This window comes from Somniosus microcephalus, chromosome 7 (assembly GCF_052327205.1).
Source record: "Somniosus microcephalus isolate GS21.2 chromosome 7, FLI_Smic_1.0, whole genome shotgun sequence".
In the NCBI taxonomy this organism is placed as follows: Eukaryota; Metazoa; Chordata; class Chondrichthyes; order Squaliformes; family Somniosidae; genus Somniosus; species Somniosus microcephalus.
Window position 1 is genome coordinate 155,926,620 of NC_140993.1, and position 12,841 is coordinate 155,939,460.

General features: G+C 48.8%; 1 protein-coding gene across 4 annotated transcripts in view; it reads left to right on the forward strand.

Moving 5' to 3' along the window:
• sulf1 (sulfatase 1) overlaps nucleotides 1-12,841 on the forward strand; it is a 601,332-nt gene that overhangs the window by 541,631 nt on the left and 46,860 nt on the right. For all 4 annotated transcript variants that reach the window (XM_085993124.1, XM_085993123.1, XM_085993126.1 and 1 more), the window contains one exon: nucleotides 5,857-5,999. In XM_085993124.1, the coding sequence (XP_085849250.1) occupies nucleotides 5,857-5,999 (143 nt within the window). The remainder of the gene's footprint in view (nucleotides 1-5,856; nucleotides 6,000-12,841) is intronic.

Consider the following 12,841-nt stretch of genomic DNA (forward strand, 5'->3'; position numbering starts at 1 on the left):
TGCGGCGCGGCGAGGGCCCCGGCCATGCCTGGCTGATCCAGCGAGGGTGGCAGCAGTTAGTGCCCGTGTGGCCCTGATCTGTGTCTGCATCAGACCAGCCAGTGAATGCACGGCACGACTGAGCACTTGGCAGGAAGCCGCCTGTGCTGCTGTGAAGTCCTGCAGACTCCTTGCCTGTGCTGCACTGAATTCTTGCAGACTCCTGGCCTGTGCTGCCCTGAATTGCTGAGCACTGCTTGCCAGTGACTCTATGGAGTCAGGCATCCTTGCCACTGCAGCCATGAGCTCAGTGTGCCTGTGCTCAGCCTGGGCGCCCATTTCACCAAGGAGCCGCACCTCCTCTGCGCTCACCATAGCAGGACTGGAGGCCGCATTCACCCTCCGGGGAGAAGGCCGCCGAGCTTCCCCACCCCTCCCGCGTTGCTGCAGCCTGCTGGGCCCCAGAGCTTCACTCTCCTCGGACCCTTCCCCCCTGCTCCCCTCCAGGGAAGACGTGTCCCCATCATGGCCATGGGCTGCCTTGGCTGAGGGTGGCACTGATGGGCCGGCTTCCTCTTCCTCCTCCTGGAATTCAGAATCACTGACAGTGGCAGCTTGAGGGCCCGCCTCCTCACCTGGCGAATCAGCATCTGAACGCAGGGAGGCACAAGAGTTGCTTTAGAGTGAGGACAGGGCGGCAGTGAGGGAGGCATGAGTGCTGCTATGCACTGCATTGGTTCGATAGTGGCAAAGGATGCTGGTGTGCGGCACAAGTGGAAAGAGAGAGGTCAAAAAGGTGATGACCTTACCATTGCTGTCCAGAACAGGGTCGGTATCTCCACTGGCGACGGGGCCAATCAGCCGGCCTGCCATAATGTGCTCCACACGCTGCTCCAGGTCGCTGAGCTCTTTGAGGCCAGAACGGTTTCCCCCGGTCCGTCGCTGCTGCCTGCGATTGTGGGCCAGCTTGCCCTGCAAGAGAAAGGACGGCCTCTAAGTACAGTGTGAAGCCCTGATCTTGCCTGCACTGCTTCCCATGGTGGAATAGCCCTGACAGTGTCAAGCCCTCATCTTGCCTGCACTGCCTCCCACGGTGGAATAGCCCTGACAGTGTCAAGCCCTCATCTTACCTGCACTGACTCCCATGGTAGAATAGCCCTGACAGTGTCAAGCCCTCATCTTACCTGCACTGCCTCCCATGGTGGAATAGCCCTGACAGTGTGTAAAGTGCTGAATGTGCAAGTGGTTTTCATGAGAGTCCCATAGCTCTTGGATGAGGGCTGGGCATTGGGGCTTTCAGGTCCCTTTGGCCAGAAACTGAGGTGCACATGCAGGGATGAACAGGATAGTGGAAAGGGTACTCACCCTGACAACCCGAGTGAGGTTGTTGAACTTTTTCCTGCATTGAAGTGCAGTCCTGGCAACCATGCTGTTGGTGGTCACCCTGTTTGCCACCTCCCTCCAGGCTTTTCGGTATTCGCTGGGAAGCGGCCTCCTCCCACTGTCAGGGAAGAGGACAGGTCACCTGCACTCCACTGCGCTAACCAGTAGCCTCAGGGCACCCTCGCTGAAGCGCTCCGCTCGCTCCCTAGCCTTCTGCATGGTCCTGGGCGTAGAAATGATGAACCAGCAATGGTCAGGCCTTGCTTCAGGGCTGCAGTGTGCAGGGCATGCCAGCCAAACAAATCGACCCTCCCCCTTTAAGAGCGCCAGCGTGTCTGCCTTCAATCAGCAACTCGCCGCACCTGCGCTGTGCCCGCCCTCGGTGTTAGCACCTCGGCACGCCGGCTTAGCGCCTTATGATAGTCATGCATCGCCTGCTTTAGCGCAGCAGCAACCTCTTGGGGCGATGCAACTGAATATCGGCGAAGGTGGCGCTAAGTTGCGCCGGTTGCTAAATTTAGCGAACGGCCGGCTGTAGCGCCCCAAATGTGGCGATACTGAATTTCTAGGCCATTATCTTAAAATTAGAGCTCGGCCATTTAGGAGTGAAATCAAGAAGAACGTTTTCAAACAAAGGGTAGTGGAAATCTGGAACTCAATCCTCCAAAAGGCAGTGGATGCTGGGTCAATTGAAGATCGATAGATTTTTGTTAAGTAAGGATATCAGGGGATATATGCTACAATGGAGTTGAGGTACAGATCAGCCATGATCTAATTGAATGGTGGAACAGACTCAAGGAGCTGAATGGCCTGCTACTGTTCAATGTTCCTGCTAAGTTGTGCGGACGCGCGACCATACAGTGGTCTGGAGGTCCCACGCAGGTCGCTCACGGACTTTTCAATGTAAATAACCACGCATGTGTGAGAAATTGAAAGGGCCCGCACACCAAAAAAAATTATAGAGAACATTGCTCCTGTTTCTATGTTCCTTCCTTTATAATGATAGCTTCTCATCCCTGGTAACACCCTGCTGAATCTACACTGCACACTCTATGGCTTTAATGTCTTTTTTATAATGGGGCTCCCAAAACTCTAACTGTGGCCTAATAATTACCTTGCACAAATTCACAAACCTTCCTCTTATATTCTATGCCCTTATTTATAAAGCCCAAAATATTATTGATTTTTTCTGATTTTATCGACCTGCACAATCATTGCAGCACAAAGAAAGTGTTTTTTCATTTTCTTTGAACACTTTTCTTTATTGGTTAATAAAAATATTAGTGATGGAGAAGCAAGGCTGTTTGACTGGGCAGAGCAGTTGGTGCCGAGCGGTCATGGATATGTCCAACCAGAGTTGGTATCCTGAGTATTTTGGTGAGTTTTTAGGTGGGCTCAGCCTCAGGAGCAACCTGCTTCCAAAGTTACCCTGCAGCAATGTGTTGGGAGCCACTGGCAACTTTCACTCTGCATGAGGTGCAATATGACAACTTCGGACCATCAGATTATATCACTGCACCCTCTCCTCTGTACAAATACAGTGAGGCATTCTGGATCACACATTACTGTTGTGACATGTGCACTTTAAAAAGGAGGGTCTAGATATTCCGCTCTGCCAGGGCTCCCAAAGGAAGTGTGTCAGGGAAAGACATCTTAGGGTCAATTTTCTGGCAGCCGTTGGGCGGCTTTTCATGCGGCCGGGGGCCGAAAATCGCGGAAAAAGTGGGTCGCGACCCCCCCCCCCCGCCTGATTCCCCGCCCCATCCGACTTTCGGACCGCCGTTTCTCCCCGACCCGCTTCAGTCCCGGCCGCCGCTGGCGGGACTGGTCGTCGGCACACTAATGACCAATAATTACCTTGTTGAAGTAGATTTTCCGGGGCCGTTGCGACTTTGGGGCTTTCCCCACATCAAACACGCCTGCGGGGAACCCCGCTGATGAGACCTGGCGTGAAGCTTGCCGGCTTGCTTGCTGTCAGCAACAGGTCACTCGGAGAAGCTGCGATTTAAAGGGACAGCACTTGTATGCTGAAGGACTTTGTTGTTGCAGGTTTGGGGCTACTTCTTCAAGGCTTGGGCACAGCTGTGGAAGGTTGGAGCCTCACACACTTCTCCAATGCGATCTCCTGGGAAGCCCCTCTCGCCACCCTCACTCAGCGCTTCCTCAGCGGAGGCATCTACGAGAAGCATGGGACGCCTTTTTTTCCTTCCCTTCTTGCCAATAGAGGATCTCCAGCAGCAGAGGCGGCAGCAGCAGAACCAGGAACAGCAACAGGAGCACCAGGCTGCTGCTCGCTCACCTGAAGCTGCACAGGCCAGAAGGGGCCAGCGCTTGGAAGTGGCTTGAGAGCACCTTGCTGCGCTTTAGGGGGCCATGGGGACCCGTTTCTGCACTGGCAGTCCTACTCAGAAGGACTTCCATGAAGATCTGGTTTCTCTGTTCAACAGATGGCCAATGCTCCTCAAGAGATGTCATTCTCTTATGAGCACTCACCATGGTTTCCATACCCTGGCGAGTTATCTCCTCCATGGAGGTTGCCAACCTTTCCATGGTGATGCGTTCATGCGCCAATGACTCCACAAAGGCTCTGCTCATGGTCGCTATGGACTCCTCCATTTGCTCCACACTCGCAGTGACCCTGGAGACAAAACCTGCCAGAGACTCCTGCATCTGTGCATGGAGATCCATCACCTCTTCTCTTGCGGATGGACCCAGAGGCAGAGGGTCAACATGCAGCGCAGCTGAGCTGAGCTGGCAGAGTCCTGTGCCCTCTGACGAGGACTCTCCACTGCTGTCCCTGTCTCCAGAATCTGCTGAGGCTCACTTGTGAGCTGTGAAACACCAGGTGACAACACTACTCTATGTCCCGAAGGTCCCCCCGAGGTGTGAGTGTCTGCGCTGGTGCTGGGTGCGCTTACTTCTGCTGACGCTGCGCCCTCAGAGGTTGGAGCTTCCTCTGAGGAGTCTGGCTGCACAGCCTCTTCCTCCTCCACAGTGAGGACGGGGGCTCTGGATGGTACTCACAGAATCACAGAATCACAGAAACCCCACAGTGCAGATAGAGGCCATTTCGGCCCATCGAGCCTGCACCGACACATATCCCACCCAATCCCCGTAACCCCTACACCAACACCAACACATATCCCACCCTATCCTTGTAACCCCACGTATTTAATCCCCCCTAACACTAAGGGTCAATTTATCATAGCCAATCAACCTAACCTGCACATCTTTGGACTGTGGGAGGAAACCGGAGCACCCGGAGAAAACCCACGCAAACACGGGGAGAATGTGCAAACTCCACACAGACAGTCGCCCGAGGCCAGATTCGAACCCGGGTCTCTGGCGCTGTGAGGCAACAGTGCTAACCACTATGCCACCGTGCTGTGGGGGAGTAAAGGAAGGAGTTAGAGATATTATGCCAAGGTTCTTCTGGTGGCTCTCAGCGAGTTGGCATCTGCTGTCACCTGCATCCATGCAGCATTGGTCTCAGTGGGAGGCCTCTTCCTCCCTGACCTAGGGAAGAGGACCTCCATGTGGGCCCTAACCCCATCCAATAATGCCTGCAGTGAAGCCTCGTCGAATTTGAAGGCAGCTCGGGGTGTGGCACTGGCCACAGCTGCTGTAGGCTCCTCTGCCATCCTGTATGGTTCGTTTGGAAGCCTTCAGAGGATGCAGTGCTTGCTATGGACCTTGAAAGCATCACGAATGATGACATCATACTGTGGGGATTTCTGACTCAAATTGGACAATTAACAAGGCTTCCCACATGCTGGGAATTAATTGGCCACTTGAGAGAAAATTGCGTGGAGCTGGCTGACACTTTTTTATGTGTGTCAGAAACCCCACATTCGGGGAAACCCGACCATTTCCCACACAAGCCGAAAATCGGGGCCTGTGTGTCAGAAACCCCACATTCAGGGAAACCCAACCATTTCCCACACAAGCTGAAAATCGGGGCCCTTGTGTTTGTAAATAAGCAAAAATTGGTTTTGCAAACACTTCTTCATGAAGGCAAGGCCCTTTCAATTCAGCTTCCTAGTGATTGGACTTAGTGGCTCCTTTAAGTAAGTCCTGATCACTTAGTCAATTTCATCGGTACACTATGCTGTAATTAAAAAAAAAATAAAACATGGATAAAATAAAATGGACCTATGTTAATCGCAATTGTTCATAAATGTTTGATCTTTAAATATGTCCAAATTATAAGATTCCATGGCTGTGAACTTGCAGTATATCTGCGCAACAGGGAATTTCTCTTCTGGAACTTATTGGGGGTAACATTTAACTTTGGTGGTAGTGGATCGAGCGGCCATTATACACGCCTCCCTCAATGGAAAAGAAAATCATGCAGTGGTATAACAGGCAGCAAATCCACTACCGTCTATTTTGTGCCCCCACCAAAGAGTGGATTTACCCCACATGGTTACATTCGGAAATACTGTGTTCATGTTTAGACATTAACCTGACAAAGGTTTTTCCCTTTCATTACAGTAGGATCCTTCTGTGCTTGTACAAGTTCGAACAATAACACTTATTGGTGTTTGCGGACCATCAATGAGACTCACAACATCCTCTTCTGTGAATTTGCCACGGGTTTCCTTGAGTATTTTGACATGAACAGTGATCCATATCAAGTAAGGAGACTTTTTTTTTGTCTAGTAAAATAAAAAATTACATTACTCACAAGACAACAAGATAGGTACAGATGAGGAAGGTAATTCAGCCCATTCATCGATTTAAAAACCTAAGCCCTAAAGTTCCGATGGTGTCACTACACTATCAGAAGTGGGGTGGGGCAGGATTTGCACCCAACATGGTGTCTTGGCACTGACCCTGCCTTAAATTGTAGGTCAGATGTTTAATATATCAAAGATTTGCAGACTATCTAAATCCAGCCTGCAACATCTCAAAGGTTGGAGGTGGTGGGGGGGGGGGGGGTTGGGCGGGGGGCGGGGGGAGGGCAGAAAACTCTGCCATTGGCAGGAGTAAGTCCCCAAATGAACTGGATGGGATGGGGTGGAAAATAACTGGAGGAGAGGTGGATATAGAACCTGCTGCTGTTTAAAGGGATAATGGCAGCACTGGAGGAAGCAGTAAACCTGGGAGAGGATGACAGCAAAAGCCAAACGAAGAGCAGTTAGCATTAGAGACTCAGAAATACCGAGCAGGAGGAACGGGCAGTTTGAGGTCAGGGGTTACAGACCCATCAAAAGATGTATCAGGCACTTTGTGGTGGGAGGTGGTTGTGGCAGTGTGTTCCACCTCCTTGAACCCAGGACTGCTTTGCAGTGAAGGAAGAAGTTTAAGAACTTCACCAGAGCAGCCAATATAAGCTACCTGCTCCCCTAACCCTTCCTTGCATTCTTTGGTACTCCTTCATTCATTACCCTCAGAGTGCCAGAGGAGTAGGCGGTGAAAGTAAGCTCTGACAGTGGAGAGAGGAGCCTGTGAGTCCTGCTCTGAAAAGAATGATGCTGGATGGAGGCACTGAGAACCATCTCAGTGGCCTGAGACAGGTGGCAGGGGTCACACCAAAATCTAATGCCATCCTCAGTGCCAATATCTGAGGAGGATTCAACATAATGCAACACTACCTTGAATGAATGTCAACACCAAAAACAGCTGCATCCGTCCCCTACCCCTCAGCCCACCCCAACAGAGAGGCCTCCACAACAGTCCAATCTTTTGACCACTGGCCTTCAAGCCTTGGGGAACTGTTGGAGGGAATGATGGCAATAGGCTTCCAAGTTATTCAAAGCACCACCTCTCAGAATCTGCCCTCTCACTGGCACTCAGTTGGCATTCAGATACAGCAGCCAGCACAAGTGACATGACTAGCATCCATCTTCATGATACCATCTCCTCTCTTGATGACAGCTCATATGTCCTTTCTAGTCAGCCCCTTAGATTCCTGCTCATGTTGGTGTCAGGTTAGCACGATAGCACAGTGTCAGCAAGCACCATTGGCAATGAATCTTTACCTCCTTAAGCGATCTCTTCTGATACATTCTCGAGGCTCGGTGTTGTTTGTAGACTCTGGTGGAAGGGTACTTCCTAGTTAGTCTTTGTTTTTTTTGGTGTGGCCCTATCCCGCATGCCTCTCATATTTTCTCTACATATATGGGAATGGGCTTAGTCAATACCTTGTTAAGGATTTCATGACACACAGGCAGGAAGAAAAAGACTTCCTTGACTGAAACTACTGAAAGACTGCTTGCCGAGTCCTTTCTTAGCTTCGGTCAAAGCTGATGTTTCAGACAAAGTTTGTGACGAATGAAAGCCTGTGAGCTTAACCACTTTCTGGTTTAATGGGTGGTGCAGGTAACTGCCCTCTCTTCTACAGGCTTAAGTTAAGTTAGTGCAATTCTGGCATAAATGGCAGAATTTCTAGGACAGCAGCTTTTGTCCTCATTATCCTGTTATTTGCATAAATCAATCATTTGGGAGCGGGCACATCTTCTGCCAGCACTTGCCCCCCCACTGGACTTTAGCATATATCTTAGAAAGGTCGTAACTCTGACGTATCTAATTAACGCCCCGAATTCCAACCTCCTTTGTCAGAACTACCGTACTTTCTCCCCCCAAAAATTACAGAATTTCAGGCCACTATGGTCCCTCCATCATGACATCCAATTCTTCTTTAAATGATTCCAATGATTTTGCCTCCACTACTCTAGCTAGAAGTCCATACCATAGGTTGATTATTATTTCTGTAAGCGCAGAACGCTCACAAGCTGTTGCTGCTGGAAGAAATACTGGCCATGCAGCAAATTTAAAGGGACCGCGCACAAAAAGAAATTAGAGGGAACATTGCTGACATGCTTTATTTTTAAGTAGTATTCCAAATTTACCTTTTCTATACCATTTATTATCTTCCTTTTGATGCTGAAAAGACCAAGTTTCTCCGGTCTTTGCTTTTTTTAAATTCGTTTCTGGGATGTGAGCAGCGCTGGTAAGGCCAGCAGTTATTGCCCATCCCTAATTGCCCTTGAGAAGGTGGTGCTGAGCCGCCTTCTTGAACCGCTGCAGTCCGTGTGGTGAAGGTACTCCTACAATGCTGTTAGGGAGGGAGTTCCAGGATTTTGACCCAGCGACGATGAAGGATCGGTGATATATTTCTCAGTCAGGAAGGTGTGTGACTTGGAGGGGAACTTGGAGGTGGTGGTGTTCACATGCACCTGCTGCCCTTGTCCTTCTAGGTGGTAGAGGTCGCGGGTTTGGGAGGTGCTGTCGAGAAAGCCTTGGCGAGTTGCTGCAGTGCATCTTGTAGATGGTACACACTGTAGCCACAGTGTGCCGGTGGTGGAGGGAGTGAATGTTTAAGGGGTGCCAATCAAGAGGGCTGCTTTGTCCTGGATGGTGTTGAGCTTTTTGAGTGTTGTTGGAGCTGCACTCATCCAGGCAAGTGGAGAGTGTTCCATCACAATCCTGACTTGTGCCTTGTAGATGGTGGAAGGGCTTTGGGGAGTCAGGAGGTGAGACCACACCTGGTGTGCCACAGAATACCCAGCCTCTGACCTGCTCTTGTTGCCACAGTATTTATGTGGCTGGTCCAGTTAAGTTTGTGGTCAATGGTGACCCCCAGGAAGTTGATGGTGGGAAATTTGGCGATGGTAATGCCTTTGAAAGTCAAGGGGCAGTGGTTAGACTCTCTTGTTGGAGATAGTCATTGATTGGGACATGTGTGACATAGAAACATAGAAGATAGGAGCAGGAGTAGGCCATTCGGCCCTTCGAGCCTGCTCCGCCATTCAATGAGATCACGGCTGATCATCCAAATTCAGTACCCTGTCCCTGCCTTCTCCCCATATCCCTTGATCCCTTTAGCCTCAAGAAATATATCCAATTCTTTCTTCAATATATTTAATGAACTGGCCTCCACTGCCCTCTGTGGCAGAGAATTCCACAGGTTCACCACTCTCTGGGTGAAGAAATTCCTCCTAATTTCAGTCCTAAATGGCTTACCCCTTATCCTTAGACTATGACCCCTGGTTCTGGACTCCCCGGCCATCAGAAACATCCTTCCTGCATCTAGTCTGTCCAGACCTGACAGAATTTTATAGGTTTCGATGAGATCCCCTCTCAATCTTCTAAACTCCAGTGAGTATAAGCCCAATCGACACAATCTCTCCTCATACGTCATTCCTGCCATCCCAGGTATCAGCCTGGTGAATCTTCGCTGCACTCCCTCCATGGCAAGGACGTCCTTCCTCAGGTAAGGTGACCAAAACTGCACACAATACTCAAGGTGCGGTCTCACCAAGGCCCTGTACAACTGTAGCAAGACATCCTTGTTCCTGTACTCGAACCCTCTTGCTACGAAGGCCAACATACCATTTGCCTTCCTAACCACCTGCTGCACCTGCATGCTTACCTTCAGCGGCTGGTGCACAATAACACCCAGGTCTCTTTGCACTTCCCCTTCTCCCAATCTATTGCCATTCAAATAATAATCTGCCTTCCTGTTTTTGCCACCAAATTGGATAACCTCACATTTATCCACATTATAGTGCATTTGCCATGTTTCTGCCCAATCACCCAACCTGTCCAAATCGTACTGGAGTTTCACGACATCCTCCTCACAGCTTACCCTCCCATCCAGCTTTGTGTCGTCTGCAAATTTGGGGATATTACATCCAATTCCCTCGTCCAGATCATTAATATATATTGTGAACAGCTGGGGTCCTAGGACTGATCCTTGCGGTACCCCACTAGTCACTGCCTGCCACTCGGAAAACGACCCGTTTATTCCAACTCTTTGCTTTCTGTCCGCCAACCAGTTCTCTATCCAAGTCAATACCTTGCCCTCAATCCCATGTGCCTTAATTTTGCACGCTAATCTCCTATGTGGGACCTTATCGAAAGCCTTCTGAAAGTCCAAATACACCACATCCACTGGTTCTCCCTTATCTATTTTACCAGTTACATCCTCAAAAAATTCCAGTAGATTAGTTAAGCATGATTTACCTTTTGTAAATCCATGTTGACTTTGTCCGATCCTGTCACTGCTTTCCAAGTGCTCTGCTATTACATCTTTTATAATAGACTCTAGCGTTTTCCCCACTACCGATGTCAGGCATACCGGTCTATAATTCCCCGCTTTTTCTCTACCACCTTTTTTGAATAGTGGGGTAACATTAGCTACCCTCCAACCCATGGGTACCGTTCCAGAGTCTATTGAGTTCTGGAAGATGACCAGCAATGCATCTACTATCTCTAGGGCCACCTCCTTAAGTACCCTGGGATGTAGACCATCAGGCCCTGGGGATTTATGTGGGAGCTGGTGGACCCCATTGAGGCTCACGGTGATTACATTTGCGATAAGTTGTTTGCTGCTAGAGGAACTCAAGCTCCATGTTAAAGAGCTTGAGACCGAGCTTCAGACACTGCGACACATCAGGGAGGGGGAGAAGTTCCTGGACTCTATGTTTCAGGAGGTGGTCACACCTATGAAATTAATTAATGCAGATGTAGTCCGTGGTCAGGGACAGGACGGTATGACTATGAGTGAGGCAGGTACAGGGATCCAGGAGGTAGTGTTGAAGGAGCCGCGCCCTTGCTCTTGTCAAGCAGGATCGAGGTTCTTACTCCCTGTGAAGGCGGGAGCGGGGACTGCAGGGAGGATTAGCAACCTGGCCACAGCACCGTGGTACAGGGGGCCATTCAAGTGGAGGGAGTAAAAAGAAATGTTGTAGTGGTAGGGGATAGTATCATTAGGGGGATAGATAGGGTTCTCTGCAGTCAAGAGCGGGAGTCCCGAAGGCTGTGTTGCCTGCCCGGTGCCAGGGTTAAGGACATCTCTTCTGGGCTGGAAAGAAACTTGGAGTGGGAGGGGGAGGATCCAGTTGTCGTGGTCCATGTTGGTACAAACGACGTAGATAGGACAAGGAAGACGGTTCTGTTAAAGGAGTATGAGCAGCTAGGGGTCAAATTAAAAAACAGAACCTCAAGAGTAATAATCTCTGGGTTATTACCTGAGCCACGAGCGAATTTGGCTAGGATAAATAAAATTAAAGAGTTAAATGCGTGGCTCAACGACTGGTGTGGGAGAAATGGGTTTTGCTTCTTGGGACACTGGCACCAGTACTGGGACAGGAGGGAGCTGTTCCATTGGGACGGACTCCACTTGGCAAGTGCTGGGACTAGAGTCCTGGCGAATCATATAACTCGGGCTGTAGAGAGGGCTTTAAACTAATTAGTGGGGGGGAGGTTTCTAGAGAGCAAATAATAGAAATGACAACGGAGAAGGTCATAGACTTAGGTAGCAGTGGGGTAATTAAAAAACAGAACGTGTCAGGAAGGGACAGAAGGTATGGAGTAAATGGTAAAGTACTAAAAGGGGAAAAAACAGGAACTAAGTGTCACAAAACATATTGGAAAGTTCTTTATCTGAATGCACGTAGCATTCGTAACAAAATGAATGAGTTAACGGCACAAATAACTACATATGGGTATGATCTTGTGGCCATTACAGAAACATGGCTGCAGGGTGACCGTGACTGGGAATTAAACATACCAGGTTATTTAACAATCAGGAAGGACAGGCAGGAAGGGAGGGGAGGTGGGGTGGCTATGTTAATAAAGGAAGGAATCACTATAATACAGAGAAATTATATTGGGTCAAAGGAGCAGGATAGTGAAACAGTTTGGGTGGAGATAAGGAATAATAAGGGGAAAAAAACACTAGTGGGCGTAGTCTATAGGCCTCCGAACAGTTGCAACTCTGTTGGACGGAGTATTAATCAGGAAATAGTTGAGGCTTGTAATAAGGGAACAGCTATAATTATGGGGGATTTTAACTATCATATTAACTGGACAAATCAAATTGGGCAGAGCAGCCTTGAGGATGAGTTCATTGAGTGTATTAGGGATGGGTTTCTTGAGCAGTATGTAACTGAACCGACCAGGGGTCAAGCAACCTTAGATTTGGTCCTGTGTAATGAGACAGGATTAATTTAAAATGTCCTAGTAAAGGATCTCCTTGGAATGAGTGACCATAACATGGTTGAATTCCATATTCAATTAGAGGGTGAGAAGGTTGGATCTCAAACAAGCGTGCTGAGCTTGAATAAAGGAGACTATGAAGGTATGAGAGCGGAATTGATTAGAGTGGACTGGGAAAATAGATTAAAGGGTAAGACAGTACATGATCAGTGGTGTACATTTAAGGAGTTATTTTACAACTTCCATAAAAAATATATTCCACTGAGGAAAAAAGGGTGTAAAAGAAAAGATAGCCATCCGTGGCTAAGTAAAGTAATTAAGGATAGTATCCGACTAAAAACAAGGGCATATAAGGTAGCCAAATCTAGTGGGAGGATAGAAGATTGGGAAGTCTTTAAAAGACAGCAAAAAATAACTAAAAGATTGATTAAGAAAGGGAAGATAGATTATGAAAGTAAATGAGCAAAAAATATAAAAACAGATCGCAAAAGTTTCTATAGTTATATAAAAAGAAAAAGGGTGGCTAAAGTAA